This window comes from Akebia trifoliata, chromosome 3, assembly GCF_017979445.1.
Source record: "Akebia trifoliata isolate Shusen 1 chromosome 3, ASM1797944v1, whole genome shotgun sequence".
Classification (NCBI taxonomy): Eukaryota; Viridiplantae; Streptophyta; class Magnoliopsida; order Ranunculales; family Lardizabalaceae; genus Akebia; species Akebia trifoliata.
Window position 1 is genome coordinate 43,949,238 of NC_141377.1, and position 21,703 is coordinate 43,970,940.

Here is a 21,703-nt window from a genome sequence, read left to right on the forward strand (position 1 = left end):
TAAGAGATGAAATCCTTATCAGCCAATTTACTTAAAATTTGGACTGCCATGCCTCTGCCCAACTAACCGTCATCTGGTTCATTTTTGCAGTGAAAAAAAAAAATGCCAAATTGGTTGTCATCCGGCGTGGTCCACTCTAACAACCTTGAATTTTGAGGTAGTATAATGCATTCATTTCAGCATTTGGGTTTCTTTTGTTTTGGTTGGTGCCCAAGTTTTTTTTTAATGGGTAAGGGTCATAAGTTAGTTCTATAGTTTTAAAGTAGTTTGTAATTAGCTGATGATGATTATGTGGTATTATGGGCAGATTTATTTAAAGAAGTTTTGTAATTAACATGAGATGATCATCAATTTTGAACTGCAAATCTGCAATAAGGAAGGTTCTAATTCAGCTAATTCTATGTTCTAATTCAGCTAACTCTATAAAGCACTATAAAAAAAAAAAATGTGAATTATATCAAGTATTCAATAACCTCTCATAAGGGTTGCATCTACCAAACTTCTATTTGATTGATCATTTTAGAGCTGATTCTTCTCCGAATTGTTTTGATTTTGTTATCCAAATGATGAACCTTTTTTCCCTTTACTTTGTTGACTACTTTCTTTCAGGTTTATTCCTTGACAAATCAATATCAAAGACTTATCAAGGAGTTGTTTTCTTTTGAAATTATTAAATAAAATTCTGGAGCCTATTTAGTTGTGAAAACCACATTAAATATTTGTTGTTTGTTAAGTGTAATAACATACACAAATGAATATTTGGTATTTGGCAGCAACATAGTCCGGCCATGGTACGGGTGGGTGTAGCTGAACCATGGACTCACACAACTGAGGTTATTTTTTTGAGTTGGTCTAGTGCTTGAAGTAGTATGCCACAGTGTGGAGTTGGTTTTATGGTGAGTACTCAATTTTTTATTTTTTAAAAGTTGGGTGCGACTGATAATAATAATAAAAAATTGTGATAATATGACGTCCCCTCTGACACACGCCCCCCAACGTCCCGGCACAGAATCGTAGATCAAAGGATACATAAGACATGTCAGAGGGAGGTGTCAGAAAATCATTCCTGAAAAAATAAACTCCAAAATTTTATTGTCCAAAAGAATTTCATGTGGGGAAGTTTACATCTCTAATTCTTGTGTTTGACTGACCAATTATATGATCACATACAAATTAGGGTTGAAGAAATAAATTCGATCCCATTCAAATATGTCTCAATGTTAGCATGGTTTTAATTTGAATAATGATTTTCTTACTTCACTCGGTCAATACTCGACTGCGACTGATGAAATCATAGATCTATTTCTTCAGGATATACAAATGCATAAATGCCTATAAAAATGTGTATTCGTATCTCTTAAAGAAACAAATCTAAGGTTCCATGTCCAATACATGTCAGCTGAGTATTGACGGAGTGAAGATTTTCTAGTTAGAATATCAGCATTCTTTTAACTTTTAAGACTATAAGCATTTAGTACTCAAAGTGAACTTGGCTAAAACATCTCTATATTGATTTATTTACACATCTCTTTACTATTATAATGGGAAGTGGCTTGACACCAAAATTTGAGTGGTCATAAATGCCTCCAACTTAACTTTTAGACTTGATATAATCAAGATTATTTTGGTAATATTAAAAAAAATAAATAAATAAATATATCAAGAAAATTGCAAGCCTATATTCCTAAAATCAGGTTGGCTAATTTGAAAATTATAAAAATATCATTTTTTACTATGTAATCTTCAAAATCACCTTTTAATTAATATTTTAAATAATCATGATGGTCTCACTATCCCACATGGTACACTTAGTCGACTTTCCTAACATGACAAGTTTGGGTATTGTCTCACTATCCCACATGGCACACTTAACTGACTTTTCTAACAGGACAAGTTTGGGAATTGTAAATTTGTACGCCTCAAGATGCAAAACTGCATTTCCCCATAAAAATATGTATCTTGAGACGTACAAAATCTATAATTCCCAAATTTGTCATGTCATGAGAGTCAATTGAGTGTGCAACATGGGGTAGTAAGATTATCACGACTCTATTTTAAATTACAAATAAACTCTTACATGTGCGTTTAGTTTAAATAATTATAATTATTCTTACAAAATAAGTTGAATTTGAAGATCCCTTAAGTTTAAAAAGAAATCATATTTTTATGGAGATAATAAATATTTGAATTATTTACAAAAACCCAGTTGACTCGGCGAGTTCTCGTTAAAAATGGTGAGTCTAAAGTAACTGGACCATAGCAAGTTAAGCTGAAAACTGAAAATGCAACCATCATGTACAGACAATCTTCTTAAAATGACTAAAAATTCCCCCCAAAAGTGCAATTAATCTGCGGCGTTCATTCTTCTCAGTCACGTCCCACTCTCGCCGGAATCAGCCGTAAACGCGCCGGTAGCGGTTTCCGGGTGAATATTTATGTCCATGATGGCCGGAAAACCAAGTCTTCTTCCTCTTCTCTCTCAACCTTGCTCTCTACAGAGATCTGTTCTGATTCTCGCAGCTCTAACCCTAGTTTACTTCACTTACTTCTCTCTCAAATCCTTGAATTCTCCTCTCCAATACTCCTCAAATCTCTCTGCAATTCCTCCTAAGGTACTCTGCTCTCTTTCCTCTTCGATTTGATCCCAATTTCGTCTTTCGTTTTTCTGGATTTCTCAATTATGTAAGTTTTGATCTATAAAGGTGGTTGCAGAGGCTGATTTGGACGATTTCTCTGAAACTTATCATTCTCCTAAGATTTTCCAGCTGAATTACGCAGAGATGGAGAAAATTTTCAAGATTTTCATCTATTCAGATGGAGATCCGAACACATTCTATCAGACACCAAGGAAGATTACAGGGAAGTACGCGAGCGAAGGTTATTTCTTCCAGAATATCAGAGAGAGTCGGTTCCGTACAGACGACCCAGATCTCGCTCATCTGTTCTTCATTCCAATCTCTTGTCATAAAATGAGAGGAAAAGTACGATTTAACATTTCTCTAAATTTGGAATATAAAAAAAAAAAAAAAAAAACATAATTTTCCATCATAAAAGATAAATTGGTTGAAATATTTGGTTGCAGGGGACATCCTATGAAAACATGACTATAATTGTTCAGAATTATGTAGACAGCTTAATATCTAAGTACCCTTATTGGAATAGAACCCTAGGTGCAGATCACTTCTTTGTTACTTGTCATGATGTTGGTGTTAGGGCAACTGAAGGTGTTCCGCTTCTGGTGAAGAATTCGATTCGAGTTGTTTGTTCTCCGAGCTTTGATGTTGGATTTATTCCACATAAGGATGTTGCTCTTCCTCAAGTATTGCAACCATTCGCTCTTCCCGCTGCTGGAGGAAATGATATAGAAAACAGGTGATAAATGTATCCAATATTTGTTTCAAATCTATTAAATTGCTATATGTAGCATTAAGTCTTTAACTGATTAATTATTTACCTTTTTTATCGAGCCCATGGGTATGTACTTCTTTGATATTCTTTGACATATCTGCCAAGACTCTTTCACGATAAAATAAAATATGGATGCTACTGTTGGAATCTATCACAGATAAGTTTCGGACTTGTTGGGCTTCGTAGATTCAGCATTTCAGAACAATTCTTTTAACATAGTTGCCGAGAACTCCCAAATCATTTATTTGACACCAGTAAACTTATTGGTTGTCTGGATATTTGAATACACCTTTAGTCCATTAATCTGAATCAAATTCGTTAAAGTTCTTTTACCACCAGATATCTTATACTGCTCGATCAGTGTACTTAGAAGACAACTATAATCTACAATAGTTAACTAAATAAGAATGACAAATTTCAATTGCTGGCCCATTCAAATTATTACATTGAGTTGGATGCTTAAACTGGCTTAACTTTTATGGCCATCATACCCCATGTTATTAGCTCAATGTTTGTGAACAAAATAGCATGACATTATAAAAAGAGTCGTGATTTTCATATGCCCTCTCTGACACATGCCCCCATCCGCTCCCTGATGTGGCATGGGCTAGAAACATAGATTTTCCCTCGGGATACACAACTGTACATCCCCATAAATATGTGCAGTTGTGTATCCTGAGGAAAACAATCTATGGTTCTAGCATATGCCATGTCAAAAGGCATGTGTCAGAAAATCATTATTCTTATAAAAATTTAGGATTTGTTGTACTTGGCTCTCGATAGAGTGCAATGGAAGAACAGGATTTGTTTAGAGTTGATGACCCTGAATCTTTGGGATAAGGAGTTGTTATACTTGGCAAACAGGTGATAGATGAGTAAAGAGTTGTTAGCTCAATGTTCCTTGTTGTAGGTTGTTAATATGTGCCCTGAGTGATAAACTGAAACCGATTTTCATGTGAGTGCAAAAATGGTATCTCAATAAATTCGAAATTGACTACAGGCATATTTTGCAGGACTACTCTTGGTTTCTGGGCAGGTCATCGCAATTCTAGAATAAGAGTTATATTAGCACGTGTTTGGGAGAATGACACAGAACTTTATATACAAAACAACCGAATAAGTCGGGCCACTGGACATCTGGTTTATCAGAAGAAATTTTACAGGACTAAATTCTGCATTTGCCCTGGTGGTTCCCAGGTCAATAGTGCTCGAATAGCAGACTCAATTCATTATGGATGCGTTCCTGGTAAGAAGTTCACCCTTTAACCGGCTGGTGTTCAATGAAATGTTTTCTATTGTCCTTTTTGTTTCCTCTTTATCACTTGCTTTGGTCCTGTCACATGGCGCACTTGTTGGTCGGTCTTCGTCATTCAAAGTGATGTCCAGGAGGGAGTTTTTTTTTTTTTTTTTTGTGATCCATCCAATATAGTTTAACATGAGACAGTCTGGAAGTGTACATGTGGCAGATATCCTTGCCACTCATTGGTATTATTTCCCATAGTCGTTGATCATCATGTATGTAGCATCCATTACAAAAGCATCATCAGACTTGGTGTTCATTAAACACAAATTGGTGGTGGTGGGTTATGGGTGGGAGCAAAGGAAAGAGCATGTTATAAATCGATATCGTATTAGTAGTAAATTAAAGGTGAAAAGCTCACTTTTATAACCTAAAGTGGATACATAATTATAGGATTTTTGCATGGGTGTAATTATATGTCTTTTAAAGACTTGAGTTAGCATTATGACTTAAATTATGAGTTTAACTTGAATTCATGGCTTGGAGCCATAGTTAATAACCACTGAATTCAGCTGGGACCGAATAAATATTGAATTTTTGGTTCCGCATTTTTTTAAGCAAAACATGGTAATTGCAATTTTAGAACCCTCTCTGCATTTTGGTACTTTCTTTATATTTGACAGACTCTGTTTTTTAAGGGATGAAACTGAACCCCCAAAAGAGAAAAAAAGTCATTCATGACTCTGAAAAGTTCCTAGAGAAAGATGTGACCGCACATGCACAAACCAATTTATTGCCAATATTACAAAATGACAAAACACAGGAATACTAGTTCTTTTTTTGTGCAGAATAAAATCAATAATGATACAAAATTACAAAAATGACATTCTAGTTTATGGTCATGGGGTTAGCAGACCTTGATCTTCTATCAGCCTGGTTTCCTGATGAATTTTCTAACTAGTTCAGTTGTTTCTCTTGCAGTTATCTTGTCAAATTACTATGATTTGCCTTTCAATGACATCCTTGATTGGCGAAAGTTTTCTGTCATACTCAAGGAGTCAGATGTGTACCGGCTTAAGTACATTCTCAAGGAAATACCTGACGAGGAATTTGTTGTGCTGCATAAAAACTTGGTCAAGGTATCATCAATTACTAACAATACCCCATTCGGCATGATTATTGCATCATTGATTTGTTTTTGAGATGAAGATGATTTGATATCTTATAAAGCAAGTGGTTCCATTTTTATTTTTTTTTCATAAACAAAATCAATGATGTCCTCGTCTATGCAACATCACCATACGGAACAATTTGTGATCCGACTGTAGGTGTATTATTTATTTATTTTTTTTAAAGGTGGTAAGATTTGGTCCAATTTGCAAAATTGATTCTTGAATAAGAAATTCAAGTGTTTGATTGCCATTTTTTTATATGTTTATCAGGTCCAGAAGCACTTCCAATGGAATACACCACCAATCAGATTCGACGCATTCCATATGGTCATGTATGACCTCTGGTTGCGCCACCATGTCATCAAGTACTGAAAACACATAAACATGTGGTATTTTGTGTTTGTTCACTTGGCATCCTCAGCCGAGTCACACAAAAAGAAGAGGGGGGGTGGTCTAATTTAATCTGATCTTCATTCTTCACCACGCCAGAAGCGTGTAATATTAATACACGATACTGTTTTGTCTGTTAATTCTTTTCATATATTCCTCCCCCTCACACAAGGTTTGGTAACTTTGCGTTGATAATTTTTTATACTCCTCAAAAGACAATATCTCTATAAAAAATAATAATATTAATAACTAAATCATATCTTTTAAAAGATAATCATGTGCTCGTTGACTTCAGGGCTCAATTAAATATATATATTTTTATCTTTTGTACAAGTGTTTCTTTTTCAATTATATTTTTACACATTCCATGTCCACTACTTTGTTAAGTTTCCACTTACCCATGTTATTTGGTTAACTAACATCACCGTTGTTGCTGCTCACTCCTATTTATCTACAAACAATTAGTTCTTAGTATCGTTGTGGAGATCATTTCAATCACGCTACACAATAGGGACGCTTGTCATAGAAAAACAGAAGGAAGGAAGTTAGTAGTTCGTAGCCATGCTATAAAGAATGAAGCACGGTTTCAACTAAGTACATATTTCAACATCTCAGGGGGGCCAGGTCCCCATAGGAAGGAAGGAATTAAACTAAATTGCATAAATAGTGTAAGTTCGTTACAAATCAAGATTACCCAAAATAGAGTATGGTGGGATTAGGTTGACAAGTGTAGGACGACAAACTACAATCTGTTTGATGGAAATCAACCAAATCATTTGGACCCCAGCTCGGAATTAGAATCCATAGCCAACCAAGACAAACCTAGAAGGAATAAGAGCTCTACCATGCTCCAAATTCCCCTCGTTCATAATAAGAGACGCAGAACTTATCAAAACAAGAAAGTATGACAAACATCGACGCATCGCATCCACCCCAAAAGCGCAAAACTAACTTCATTAGTGTGCGGAGCCCAAGTTTATGGACTCATTTAACACATGTTAAAGCAATCCACGTCTGAATCCATATTCCATCCTTAACTCGTTTCTAATATAAATTTGAGGTCGTATTTATCTTAATTGGTTCCTAAGCAGGCCCTTAACTCATATCTGATCAAATTCATAGCACATAAATGACCTCTAGCAAGTATTTAAGTCTGAGCATGACCTCTCACATGGATAAGTATAAGAAAGATCTTATCAGACTGATGTGACTCCACGTGTCAAAGATCTTTTTTACTTCATATTAATAACCTGCAACATTAACACATCATATTAAAATTTCCCGGACAAGTGATGGATTTATCTTTCAAAACACTCAAGTGCACTTCAATAGTTCATTTAACACGTAGACCAATCGGTGACACTTACCTCTAAATTTTGTCTATAAAAACAAACCTACCAAACTGAGAAAGGGGTTGGCTGGTTAGAATTCAATAAGTGAAAAGTCACTCTACAATATTCATATTCATCTTCTCCATTTATTATTTTGTATCCGGGTACTAATTAAATCTTCGGAGAATAGTTAGGAAGCACTGCATCAAGGCCTCATCCTTCCCACCTTCTTGCCTTATACCATCCTAGAAGCCATAAAGGAGGGGAGATTTAGGCCACTGTCTTGAAGAGGAAGAAGTCGAAAGATCAAGGTCAAGTCCACCATCAAAAGAAATTAACTAAGACAACACCAACAAAGGAACTCTCCTCTGTAGATCAAAACCAAGTCTACAATTTGGAGACAATTTTTATCTCGAGAAGTGAAAGACCTAAAAACCCTCCACAATTATTATTTTTTAATATTAAATATTTAATGCATTTTCAACAATCAAAATTTTCTTCTACTTGGAAAGATTTTTATGAAATTTTATTTCAAGAGTAATGTGGATGGTATTTCTCAGAGCGATTGACGTGTGACAATCTAGGAGAATCACAATCAACTCGTCGAGTCGAGAATGCACCGAGATACATTAAAATCGACCTTCGTACGCACTCTATGTGAGTAGATCGAGTGCTGTGCAACCTGACAAATCAAATGTGACAACACCAGCACTAACAGATCAAATGTGACAACACCAACACTGATAGATTAGATGTGACAACCTCAACCTGACAGATCGGTTGTAACTGCTTTTGCCCTAACAGATTAAGTAGAGCAACTCCTACAGTTAATAGATCAGGGAATAGACGCAACTACTCTGACGAAAATCATTAAAAGGATCCTAAGAAATCTATGAACAAAGAACTCTACAAATACCAAGCAACAACTCACACAAAAGATTAGAAAAAATCTTCCCACAAAGCATTTTATTAGCTCGGCACTAAATTTTAACTTGATCATCAAAGTGGTCTTGTTGCAGGCCATCCACGAGGATCTCGAGGTAGAGTGAAAAAGTGCAACTACAAATAACATTTTAAATCTTCACACTATTAGAACAATTTTGCCTTCTTATTGCAAATAATGAATGTTTATATTATAACTATTACTTTTGAGCAAATGAATCAAGATTTATATTTAAGAAAAGACAATAAACCAACTAGATGGAATACGGTCCTTTGTGTAGAACAGGATCCAACATTTTGTGTGGGTTGAGTGGAGTAACAAGCTTGACAACAGGATCCGATCAGTCTCTCACTATGTAGTAGAGCTAGACTAGGAAATTTAAAGAGAAAAGAGACTTTATAATCCCCCGAGAAAAATGCATCTTTTTTAAAATTTTATAGTCCGACATTTAAGACTAAAAGTTTTTTTTTTTTTTTTTCATGAAAGAAAATGCATTTCTTGTGAATCACAAAAAATTGTATCCAGAATATAATTTCCCTGGCACAACAAATTGAGCCTACAATAAATATTACATTAGAAATAAGATCGATTCACTACGGCCATCCCAGGGTATCAAAATAGCACAAACCAACCATAAAGAATTTGCATTAATACTTCTCTGCCTCAGAAAACGAGGACCAAGGCCACACCAGGCTATTTGATGCTCATGGTGTGCTGTTGCAAAACTCTCATCTTTTAGTTTGAATCTGGTAAAGGATACAAAATCCTCCTTCACATATCACTTCCTCTTGCAAGAAGACCAAACCCAGACACTGATCAATCACTAAACTAATATGATGCCGCCATCATCCTTTAATGCTTCCTCTGCAAATGGGCAGTAAGCATCAGACCCACAGTTAGTAAAATCTAACTGGTGGGACTCTAGAAAATTTTGTGAACTAAATAAACAGAAATACACAGAAAAAAAAAAATGAACTAATTAGCAAAAAAAAAGTATTTGCAAGAGTTGGTGAGAAAAGAGGGAGGTGTAGAGAATAATAAACTTGCAGTTCAGATACTATATACTATATCAATCTTAAAATCCTAAAGATAAGATTCACCGTTTGTATCCACAGGTGTCATCTTCATCATAATCAAAGACTTGTCCCAAAAAATTTGGGGTCAGCTGCATGGGTGTCAGAACATGTATGTATGACCAGAACAAAGAAGGTATCTAACACCAGTCACCTAAATGATTTGATATCTATGGGAAAATTTCAACTAGACTATTACCAAGGTCATACCGGCTTGACACTACCCTACTACATTGAAAATCCTCAAGGAGGTGAAAGAAAGCAAAAAAACATAAATGAAATACTGTTGTAAGACAGAAAATCAGGCCTCATTGCAAAATAACAAAATATTTGAACTTTTGACCACACTGCAAAGTGCAAGCTCCTCGTATCCAAATACAAGACACACTTCATCAAGATACAATATACACTACAGAGTGACCCATTTACAAAATATTGGTCCCCATATTCTATGTTATAATGTGGCAAGTCATGTTGCCCTTTTTCCTTTTTCGAAAAAAAGAATTAAGTATTAAAAAAAACTGTTTTGGGACTCCTCAGAGCAATGCGTTTTGTTTTTGTTGGAACACTTCAGGAGCCTCCTGGTCACCTCTAGTATCTCCTATTGAAAGGGTCTGTATCTATTACTCACCTCTAGTATCTCCCATTGAAAGGGGTGAAATTGCAGCTATAACTTCCTATCAAAAAAACATAAAAAAATGTCTCGGGCAAATTGGGTGTGCTATCGTGTCAGGAGGAACAATAAGAGTCACTTCTAATCAATTCAACTGAGGTATGCAATTATGCAAAATACTGGATACTTGACTAATTCCTGTGCACCAGTTCCACTCCTGCATACCATTTCTTGTAGCCATGGGAGCAGCTTCAAATTGTAGCCAATCCAAAAGCCCAACCTTCGCAAATAATAACCCACAGAACTCTTAACCATTATGTTCAAATTGCCTGTATCAGATATTCTAGGCACCAAAGCCTTTATTAAGTACCACACTACTTTTTAAACTCTTTTGTTAAAAATTGCAGGGTACCCTAACACCCTTTGGGATGAGACTAGTGCCTACGGCCGCGTGCTCCAACCCTATGGAAATTTCCCAACATGCAACAGAGTAATTCAGGAGGACAACAAGATTCGAACACACATCGAGAGGGAGCAAACCCCATCGCTAGTTTTACAGCTGAACCAATTAAATAGTTAAGGAAATTGAAAGGGACAAAAAAGGACGGGGGAGGGGGTGTTGTGTGGTTGAGGGACAGTGCATTTCCAATAACTTCTCCGTTGTTCAATGACAATATTGCCCATCAATAAAACAAAGAATCTTGGCCCTTAAAATTCATTAAAAGATAAGAATAAATAAGTCACTCTAGAGCACAGCAGTCAAAGTTCATGATTTCATCGCAAAGTTTGTAAAAGTTGACATTAAAAAATCACGATTAAATCGTCATAAAGTCAGTGTAGGAAGTCACATATTTGGGACTATCTTACACCACCTTTCGAGAGGTTAACTTTTGCATCTAAGGAGTTCATTTGAAACATGAGGTTGATGCCAAAGTACACTTTGACCCTATAGGACCCAGGGCTGCTTTACATAGTTTCCAATTTTCTATGCTTTTAGCATCAAAATCTGATTAAAATTTGATGACAGGATTGAAAGAAACTTACCATGTTTTATAGTTCAAAGTTTGACGATAATGTCGTCAACTCTCTAATGCAAAACTAAACTACATGGTCTTCATCTTAAGTCTGCCCCCATCTTTGTTCTATACTTCTATTAAACAACTACACAATCCCACGTTGCTATATGATCATGGACGAATAGTTTGCCTCACTAAATACTAAATATAAAATTGGGGAAAAAGGTTATCACACAAATGGTGGGTTCCCGCAACAAGAAGCATCGTAGGGGCTACCTCCTATTTTTTCAAGCAACTAAAGCATATGGCATGTGAAAGACGAACACCTTCATAATATTGTTTTAAGTGGGGCCCTACATAAAGTATACATGGACATTATGTCAATGTATAAATGGGATACATTATGTGACTCATGATCCTTTAGTTGTTTTTCATTGTTGATGTTCTTAATTTTGGTTTTTTTTTTTGCATTTGTATATGTTTGCAAGGTGAGTGGCCACCTTTTTATTAATAAAATATGCTTTGCCTCTGCCAACATCAACAAGGCGACAAATACATAACCAAATCAAGAAAATTATCATTTTATCAATAATACTTGAAATCATCATTTTATCATTTTATCATAAAAAAATTGTCTAAAATAATACTTGCACAATTATGCGGAAAAAAATGAAGTGTAAGCGAGCGTACAATGGTGGCGATCAAGATCGAGAAGAACTTCGAAGTTTAGGTTATTCAGATCATAGGTAATAGAGGTTTGAGATTAAGGAATCAGGTTCTAGAGGTATTGCATCCATTAAATTATCTCGTGGTGAGACCATATGGTTCTGTAAGGCTCTCGAAGAGGCCACTACAAGGAGGAAGTCGTTGTGGGCTAAATGCTCATTAGATAACAGAGTGTTGCTAGCAACGGGGTTTGAGAACACCTATGGAAGGTTCCTTTGTCTTCAGGTGTTTGCATCGAAAGGGTTTGTGAAACCTTTGATGATTCCGGAAGGGGTTGAAGGAAAAGGATGGCAAGTCCTTCGCTTTCATGTTAAGAATATCCTAGATCCAAAGGAGAAGATGGTACCAGTGGTCAATGCTCATAAGGATGGAGGAAAACAGAATCAGTATGGTACCCATCTTGTGGAAAAAGGTAAGAATATATTGGCTAATAAGGTTAATAATCAATGGTTCAATGATCTAAGGAAGAAACCCATTGATGAAGGATTAAAGTCTGGATCAGAGAAAGTCAAGTATGCAGCTGAATCTTCGACTAGGGGAGGGAAAAAAGGGTTTGATGCTTCGGCTTATGGCGATTGGTGATGGGCAATCATTTGTGAAACAAATAACATTTCAGTGGATTGGAATAAAGTGAAAGATGCTTTGAGAATACCCTTGGGGAGCCCGTTTCTTGCTTGGAATAACAACAAGAAAGTTTTATGTTTGGGATCTAAGAGTGAAAGTAAGAGGCTTTGTGTCCTTAGATCAGTGGTTGTAGATGGACGTATTATTGGAATTAATCAATGGTTTTCGAAAATAAACAAACTGGATAATGAGTGGCCCAATAAGGGTTGTTGGGTGGAAATCTCAGGTCTTCCATTTTATCTGTGGGAGAAAATAGTGTTTAAGAAGATACAGATCAAATGAGCAAATTATTAAAAGTTTCAAAGGAAACTAAGACTTTTAATAATCTGAATGCGGCGAGGATTAGGGTGGGGTGGCAAAAATGGAGAATCCCTAGAGGGCTAAAGGTCTGTTTAACAGATTTCAATTATGCAATTGGGATTAGCACAGTGGTAAACGATACAAAAGTCAGTGTAGCAAATGCTCGAGAGACAGAGATGGGGGTCTTATTGGGAGATGGGGAGAAGGACATCAGAAGTAGAACTTCAGAGAAATTGTTAAAGTGTGAAGAGGTTTCGCCGATTGCAATTGAAGAAGATGTTGGAGAGGATCAGTCGGGGTGCCCCCTGATTGATGCTCCAGTGGAACTGAATGTAAATCGTGAAGTTCATAATGTTAGGGAAGACAGACCTGTTGATAACATTTTAGGCCTGGTTAAAGTAGTCCCGGGAGAGATTTTTGAAAATATAAATTTGAGCCAAACAACTTTACCGCACGATGAGAACAAGTGTGGATCCCTAGGAATTGCAGTGGACCGGACGGTTGAGCTCTCTAATGTGGGAGAATGCTTTTGGAAGTCTATTCGAGGTGCTGAATTTGATCAGACAGATTGCATGAGATTATAAGTTCTGTCAGATGCGTTAAACGAGAAGCATGCTATTGCAGGAAATATGGCAATTGGGACAGAGGGTGAGAATACAGAGGTAGATAGCTGTCTGAATTTTAATGATTTAATAGTGGAGCCCAGAAAAGTGGTTTGGGTTGAAGCATCTTCAGCAGATTTGGATTTAAATCCCTATGGTCATATAGAGCCCATGGATCAATCTACCCATTATGAATATGATATGCGGGGGGGATCCTTGATGGACCTAGGTAAAGCCTCTTTGCTTTCTTTGGGTGAGCAAGCTTGTTTGACAGGCTAGGCTATTGACACTAATAGCAATAAAGGGGAAATTGAGGCCCAAACAGATAAAGTAATGGTTACTCGAGAGCATCTAAATGATCTAATCCTTATCGGGTACCTTCGCACAAGGAGAAATGGGCTACAAGTCTGGATAACTCTTATCCAATGAAGAAGTCTGTTGCGTTACTACATAGGTTTAAGGGTCGAGAGTGCTTAGAAAGTGGGTCTAAGACACGAAAGTCCATCGTTCCAAGAGAGGTTGTGATTGAAGATTCCGTAGCTATTAGCAAGTTGCTGCCCAAATCTCTATCCTTTGGCAAGACAATAGAAGAAAGAGGGCAGTCACAGGGAGATAGTTCAGGTGAGTGTTTGAAGATTTCGAGTACTCTATCAGATTCGAAAGGTGGTCCAGAGAAGATGCTTAAGGAAGGAGGCAATGACTTGGAGCTGATTAAGAAGGAAAGACATTCAGATGGCTCTCTTATCCCAGTCTCTCAAATTTGGGACAGACTACGTAACAATCTTTGGAATCATCATGGGTTGTCGCGTGATCCAGGGAGCTCGAGCATTTTGAGTTTATGGAAGCATAGCCGGGGAGAATTTTCCAAAGAAGGAATCTCAAACTCTTCATCGTTTCCTTTTGCTTTCGTTCTCCTCCCTTCTTTGAACAATTCATTGCAAGTTTTTTGTATGGGTTATGCTTGGGCTTCCTGTTGTTTTTCTATGTTCCCCTGGTGTTCTGTTAACAGGCCTCAAACTCCTTTGGCCTTGATCGATACTCCCCAGAACAGTGAGCTCGCTCAAGATGAGGATAATTTGATGGAGATTAGTAAAGATGTCCTTCAATTTTCTTTGTCTGCAGTTCCCTTGACTCAGATTCCTGATCAGGTGACTGGTTTGAATCAAACAAAAGGGTATTTCAATGGACATTGGGCTGACAGAGGTTTAGAAGATCCAAACTCGGTTCAAGTGGAGGAATTGTTAGTCCAAACAGAGATGGAAACAGTCGAATGGTTAGTGAGCCAAGCCTTGAGTATGGCGGAGGAATTTGGAATAATACCCGAGACAGATGATAAGGATTGTTCTCTTATCTTAAGAGTAGTTATAGGAGATTTGAAGGATAAGACCCTTCTTGAGGCAGAGTTGCAGGAGTTAAGCAAGGAAAGTGAAGTGGGTGTTGATGAATTTGGCCTTGTTGCTTCAGATAGCTAGGAAATTCAAACCTTCAGGGAAGATCAATCGAATGAGGTTGTTGTGGTGGCTCCTATGGAATCAGTGAAGAGGATTTCTAGGCTAAAATTAGCCAATGAGGTGGAATAATTGAAGAGGTGGTTTGTGGTTTAGGTTAGGGTTCTTGTTTAAGTTTTCTATATCGACAAAGATTTTGTCTTGGAATGTAAGAGGTTTGGGGGATAGAATGAAGAGGGCGGCAGTGAAAGCTTTTATCAAATAAAAAAGGCCTATCTTGGTCACTCTTCAAAAGTCGAAGCTTTCGGTTTGTGAGGATAAGGGGATAAAGGATCTTTGGTGGGGGGTATTGGTTGGGTTGCTCTTCCAACTCTTGGGAGTGCAAGTGGCATTATTTTGATGTGAAATAAGGACTTGATTCAAGTAATTGACAGCTTCGTTGGGGCTTTCTCCATTTCTATCCTCTGTAAGTGCGTGAATAAGGATTTTCAATGGATTTTCTCAGGGGTTTATGGCCCCACAATTAGCGGGGAGAGACAACAACTTTGGGAAGAATTGGAGGATCTCGCAGGTTATTGGGATAAGCCTTGGGTTCTGGGTGAGGACTTCAATGTCATCAGATTCACTAATAAAAAGAATGGGGGGTAGAGAATCACAAAAGGGATGAGGGACTTCAATGCTTTTGTAAATAGATTTGCCTTAATGGATTTACCCTCGCTCGGTAAAAGGTTTACTTGGTCCAATAATCAAGCTAACCCTAGGATGTCTAGATTAGATAGTTTTTTGGTGAGTGGGGATTGGGAGAAGTTTCGTAATGTGGTGCACACAACAGCCCCAAGTCTCGTATTGGATCACACTCCTATTGTTATTGAGGCAGGGCAATCTCGACTAGTTTGATTCCTTTCCATTTTAAGACCATGCGGCTTATTCACCGAAATTTTGCAGATCTTGTCGAAGATTGGTGGAGGGAGTGTCCAATGGTGGGGTACCCAGGTGTTGTTTTCAAGAACAAGCTCAAATATCTGAAAGAGAAATTGAAAAGGTGGAACAAGTAAGAAGTGGGGAGGGTAGAGTTGAAAAAGGGGGAGCTCCTCAAGGAAATTGATGTCCTAAATTCCAAGGAGGAAGTGGGGGAGCTAGAGATAGATGAAAGAGTGAAAAGAACTGAGTTCAAGTTAAAATTCCAAAGAGTGACTTTGATGGAGGAGATAAGTTGACGACAAAAATCTAGGATCAAATGGTTTAAAGAGGGTGATAATAACACTAAGTTTTTCCATAAGTTAGCTAACTATCATAGAAAAAATGACCAAATTGCCAATTTGACGATCAATGGGATTATGATGGAAGGGGAAGGTATAAGAAGGTGTAGTGGGCTACTACAAAGAGCTTTATAGGGAAAGAAATGATAGGAGACCTCTCCCCCGACAATCTTGACTTCAACACGTTAACTCATGAAGAAAGGGTATGGTTGGGAAGACAGATCGGGAAGGATGAAGTGAGATTAGTTGTTGCGTACATAGGTAGGAACAAAGCACTAGGGCCAGATGATTTTACAATAGAATTCTTCAAACATTGTTGGAAAATTGTAGCCGAAGATTTCATGAAGATGGTTTAGGAGTTAAAAGAAAAAGAGTGCTTCGATTATGCCCTTAATAGTACCTTTGTAGCTTTGATTCCCAAAAGAGTGGAGACGGTAACTTGAGTGATTTCAAGCCTATTAGTTTAGTGGGATCAGTGTACAAGATAATCTCCAAAGTGCTAGCAAACAGATTGAAAGAAGTTTTGAAGAAATTAATTGGTCTTGAACAAGGTGCATTCCTTAGGGGAAGACAAATTCTGGATGGTGTTTTAATGGCTAATGAATGTCTAGATTCTAGGATTAAAGATAAGAAGGTGGGGCTAATAGAAAAATCAATATGCGAAAAAGGCTTATGATCATGTGAGTTGGGATTTTTTGAAGTATATGTTGGGTAGGATGGGGTTTGGTTCTAAGTGGATTGGGTGGGTTATGAAGTATGTAGCTTCGATTTATTTTTCTATCTTAGTCAATGGTAGTCCAGAAGGATATTTTAGGAACTCTAGGGGATTAAGACAGGGTGATCGTTTATCCCCATTTTTATTTCTTATAGTGACAGAGGACTTGGGGAAACTATTCAAGAGGGGCATTGAAATAGAGAGGTTATCCGATTTTAGAGTGAACATTGAGGGCCCCTTGATTTCGCAACTTCAATTCGCAGATGACTCCGTAGTGTTCTTAGATCGTTCTAGAGAACAAGTGAAAACTCTTCAGGTTTAATTATGCTGCTTTGAAGCTATTTCAAGCTTACATGTCAATCTGCAGAAAAGCAAGTTGTTTGGGGTTGGTGAAGTGTCAAACCTTCCAGTTTTAACTACTTTGAGGTGCAGTAGTGATACGCTCCCTTCTTCCTATTTAGGTTTACCTTTAGGGGCTCCATGTTGTAGTAAAAACATCTGGGAGGGAGTTATCGAGAAGATGGAAAAGAAATTGAGTACTTGGAAGGCAAAATATCTCTCCAAAGGAGATAAGGTTATGTTGATTAAAAATATTTTAACGAGTATTCTGATTTACTTCCTATCCCTGTTCTCGTTGCCTAAATCGATGGAAGTTAAGATTTAAACTCATGAAAAATTTTGTGGAATGATAATAATGGGGGTAAAAAGTATCATTTGGTGAATTGGAAGATAGTTTGCACTCTAAAGTAAAATGGAGACCTAGGGATTATAGGGCTAAACTTAACAAATAAAACTCTCCTATGCAAGTAGCTCTGGAGATTCAGGGAAGAAAGAGACAACTTGTGGAGCAGGGTGGTTCAGGCTAAATATGAAGAGAAGAGGTTTGGTTGGTATAGTGATGAGGCTAGAGGAACTTACAGGTGTAGTGTGTGGAGAGGTATACTGAAGGATGTTGATAAGTTTAATAGGGAAATTAGATTCAAAGTTGGGTTGGGGGACAAGGTTAGATTTTGAGAGGATTTTTGGTGCAGAACTTCATATCTGTCTACTCAATTTACATCCTCGTATGCTTGATCTTTGTAAAAAAAAAAAAAAAAGCAACTCAGTAAGATAGTGTCTGATTTAGGATGGCAACACGGATTCTTAGGATCTAGGATTCATGAGGAATTTCAATGATTGGAAATTGACGAAGGTTACATCTCTTCTTAATATCTTTAATTCGATCCAATTTAGAGAGAACGAACATGACAGAAGGGAATTGTTCATGGCTAAGGATAAGAAGTTCTCTGTTAAGTCTTTCTATTATTGCTTACTTCCGTCGTGTAAAGTATCTTTCTCTCCATCTCTCATTTGGTCCACTCTTGTTCCTTTAAGGTTTCTTTCTTTTTATGGCTTGCCTCTTTGGGTAAAATCCTCACCTTGGATAATTTGATCTATCGGGGGTAAATTACCCCAAATTTGTCATCTTTGTTCAAGGGATGGGGAGTCCGTCAACCACATTCTAATTCATTGTTCATTCTCCCGTGTTATTTGGATGTTTTTCTTATCTCGTTTCCAGTTGAATTTGGTTCTTCCTTTATCTTTCTTTACGCTTTTAAAGGGCTGGAGTTTCAATATCTTCTCTACTAGAAAGAGGTATCTTTGGGTTATCCTTTCTTCCACCATTGCTTGGTGTCTCTGGAGAGAACGCAACAATAAGGTGTTCCATAGCAATAAGAGCTCGTCTCACACAGTGATTTTAGAGATTTTGGGGTTTCTTTACTTTTGGTTAAAGATGAGTAACGACTTTGCGGGAGTGTGCTTCTAAGATTTTGTTTTTAATTGGAAAATCTTTTATGACTCGTAACCCCCCACCGGGCATGTATTTTTTTTTCCTTTATTTCTTTTTTTCCTTATTGTTTTTTCTTGTTATGTGGTTTGGGGGCTATATCAGCTTCCTCTTCTCCTTTTCTTTATTATTAAAATTTATATTTATCCAAAAAAAAAATGAAGTTGTAAACAAGTGATGAAATATGACCAAGTATAATCCATGGTAAAAAATTGCAAGAAAAAAAAAATTAAAGAAGTAGTCTTGAATAGCTTGATTATTCAACACAACAAATTTGAAAAATAAAATTAGATATGGAATATTTATACCCTAAATTTTGGTATACCTTGCGCTTGTTGAATTTTTTCCCTCCAGCACTAGCATTATTGGATCCCCTTATATGCTCACCACCATCATCCTCAAAAGCCAAAGTTTTAACCTCATCGAAGAAATCATCTGTTAAGCCAAGCAATCTGGTACAGACGAATATAGAATATAGGACGTCAGATCAGACAAAAAAAAATTGCACCACACAAGACCAAGATCCATTAAAATGTCATTATTTTCTATGACAATAACTCTATTACTACTTCTAGTATTAATTCATGCACATCCATACCCATTTCTTGACTTCTTCAAGTGTTTTTCTTTCTTTTTCTCCATCTTTGTAAGGGGTGCACGAGTGAAAAGCTCCTCTTCTTGTCGAGCACGCTCTTCCATCTTTGCTCTATATCTAATAAGCTCTCTACTTTCAGTTCCAACAACCTCTCTCACCTGCATTGGACCATTAAAAAAAAAAAAAACAATATATAAACAAGAAAACCCACAAATGCATTTACCCCTTAAGCTGCACAACAAACCCAATTCACAACTGACCTCTTCGGGTCTCCCTTCAAAGTCATCCAGCATCTCTCTAACGTAAGTACTTTGCTTAGCTCTCCGCATAGTTTCCTTATCCCTTCTCAGGGCCAATCTTTCCTGTTTTGACATCTTATCCTCTTCCATACTAACAGGAGCAAACTTGGGAGGTCGGTAGATACCATCACCGTCCTACAACTCAAACAAAAAACTATTAAATAACTTCAATTGTTGCTACAAACTGACCATGTGAAAATTCATACTAGCTCAACCCACCTGGGAATCCATACTCGCTTTGCTACTAATCAAATCTCTGTTCGGCTTACACTTGTATTCGTCCTCCGCATTCAAAGAGGTACTTGATTGCCTTTTTTCGTCGTGACCAATTTTCTCCTCTACGATCCCATCGTTTCTTGTGAGTTTCTGAATTTGGTATTCAAGTTTTTTATCGATCGGACGAACCTGTTGGAATTATGGGGGGTAAGAAATGGCATAGGAAACACATAACTGAATCAAGAATATAGAGACATGAATTAAATATATACATACTTTCTCTAGAAATAATCTTATCTCCACAAGGCTTCGAACAACGGGGTGCCCCTCAATGGATAACCCTTTTGCCTTACGTAACAAATAGTAAACAATGGACTGGCAATAGTTTAGAAGCAACAGATGCTTAGCCTCGAGATAAGTAATACCGTCCGCAGTTGGAAAATGGTTTTCTTTCACCTAATTCATGAAACCCAATAAAAATATAGTGATTGTTAAAGAAACCAAGACAAAGACACGTCTATTAATTTTATTTTATTTAAAAAGTAGTGGGATTCATGAAGTCATCCATACCCTAACAGTTAAAGCTTGCACTTTACTCCTCACTGCATCCAATCCTTCCTTCATTTCTTTCAATAATGCAACTAATTGAGGTGTTTCTCTGAATAAATAGATTATAAACAAATTCATAATCTGGTGATTCTATCAAATTGTGCTTGTTCTTCCACGAATTAAATATCAAAGAACAATTATACGAGGTTGAAAAGTAAATAAACGGCAAATTATGGTCTCAGTAAAATTCAAACTTACTTTTTTACTGTTTCGTCATTAAGAGCTGAGGAATTGGACTTGTCATCCATTGTTCGTAAAACAGGTAAAATCAGAAACCTAAGAAATCAAACAGTGGAACGTATAGAATTAAAATTCATCCAAAATAATCTCGTTTGATTTCAGAATTAAAAAAAAACCGAAATTCACGACGATTTAGGTAAAGAGGCCAACGAAACAGTAACAGATGCAACGAGTAGAGAAGAGAAGGAGTTACCGTTTAATATGCAGAGATTGATAGGTTTAGGGTTACTGAATGAGAAACGATGGATACATACACGAGACGAGGCGCTTCTGTAGTTTGCTCTCTCGTGTAGACTGACGCCTCTCTTTTAACCCTAACCCTGGTTGAATCGATTATGGTTTTAAAACACGGAAACTTTCTCGTACGACACGTTGACGATTCAAATCGTTCACTTTAAATCGGTCTAAACTATTTAAAGAGTTGATATTGACACGTCATTTTTTACTAACACCACACCAACTGTGTGCAATTGGTGTGTCAATGACAGTCCTCTTTATTCATGAATGCCGGTAGGTGGTGGCATGTGCAACATGCAAACACACGTACATTGAAAAAATAAAAAGGATATTTATATTATTTACTAGTTTAGATACCACGTGCAAGGTACGTGCCCAGTTGTGATTGTGTTTTATTGATATAATTAATTAATTTCTATTGATTTTAATTTAGGGTAATTTTTCAAACAATTACAAAAGTTTTCGGTATTTCTAAAATATTATTAATGTTGACAAAATTATCTCATAATGTTGACAATTTGATAATATTTTGTCAACATTATGTGGTAATTGTGTCAACACATGTAACACTTTGTCAACATTACGTGATAATTGTGTCAACACATGTAACACTTTAGATAATTTTGAAAACTTCGATAATTATATAGGAATTTATCAAATTGTCAATATTACGTGGTAATTGTGTCAACACATGTAACACTTTAGATAATTTTGAAAACTTCGATAATTATATGGGAATTTACCCTTTTATTGAAGACGTTGTTCATTATCTCACAACTATAACTAAGTCGGATGCATGTTGCAGTAAGACACTAATGT

The 21,703-nt window shown here is 36.8% G+C and overlaps 2 protein-coding genes across 2 annotated transcripts; one reads left to right on the forward strand and one right to left on the reverse strand.

Annotated features, from left to right (window-relative positions):
• Positions 1–17: 17 nt before the first annotated feature.
• LOC147407207 (putative glycosyltransferase At5g03795) lies at positions 18–6,464 on the forward strand. The gene is made up of 8 exons (XM_086435648.1): positions 18–157; positions 774–896; positions 2,372–2,612; positions 2,703–2,981; positions 3,083–3,372; positions 4,422–4,654; positions 5,630–5,787; positions 6,091–6,464. Exons 3-8 carry the CDS (start codon positions 2,436–2,438, stop codon positions 6,190–6,192), a joined length of 1,239 nt encoding a protein of 412 aa, XP_086291774.1. The 5' UTR covers positions 18–157; positions 774–896; positions 2,372–2,435; the 3' UTR covers positions 6,193–6,464.
• Positions 6,465–9,004: 2,540 nt separating this feature from the next.
• On the reverse strand, positions 9,005–20,990 carry LOC147407208 (Sas10/Utp3/C1D family). The gene is made up of 9 exons (XM_086435649.1): positions 20,841–20,990; positions 20,606–20,683; positions 20,369–20,456; positions 20,075–20,254; positions 19,802–19,987; positions 19,544–19,717; positions 19,287–19,441; positions 19,014–19,140; positions 9,005–9,348 (listed from the first exon to the last, which is right to left on the reverse strand). Exons 2-9 carry the CDS (start codon positions 20,653–20,655, stop codon positions 9,337–9,339), a joined length of 972 nt encoding a protein of 323 aa, XP_086291775.1. The 5' UTR covers positions 20,656–20,683; positions 20,841–20,990; the 3' UTR covers positions 9,005–9,336.
• Positions 20,991–21,703: the final 713 nt, after the last annotated feature.

What these genes read in the sequence shown, in the direction of transcription:
- LOC147407207 (XM_086435648.1), top strand. Translation starts at nt 2,436, where the DNA reads ATGTCCATGATGGCCGGAAAACCAAGTCTTCTTCCTCTTCTCTCTCAA. An exon ending in TCTCTGCAATTCCTCCTAAG is followed by an intron (nt 2,613 to 2,702) that starts GTACTCTGCTCT and finishes TGATCTATAAAG; the next exon opens with GTGGTTGCAGAGGCTGATTT. An exon ending in TGCATAAAAACTTGGTCAAG is followed by an intron (nt 5,788 to 6,090) that starts GTATCATCAATT and finishes TATGTTTATCAG; the next exon opens with GTCCAGAAGCACTTCCAATG.
- LOC147407208 (XM_086435649.1), bottom strand. Translation starts at nt 20,655, where the DNA reads ATGGATGACAAGTCCAATTCCTCAGCTCTTAATGACGAAACAGTAAAA. An exon ending in TAAGATTATTTCTAGAGAAA is followed by an intron (nt 19,988 to 20,074) that starts GTATGTATATAT and finishes TAATTCCAACAG; the next exon opens with GTTCGTCCGATCGATAAAAA. An exon ending in TTGAAGAAGTCAAGAAATGG is followed by an intron (nt 19,141 to 19,286) that starts GTATGGATGTGC and finishes CGTCTGTACCAG; the next exon opens with ATTGCTTGGCTTAACAGATG.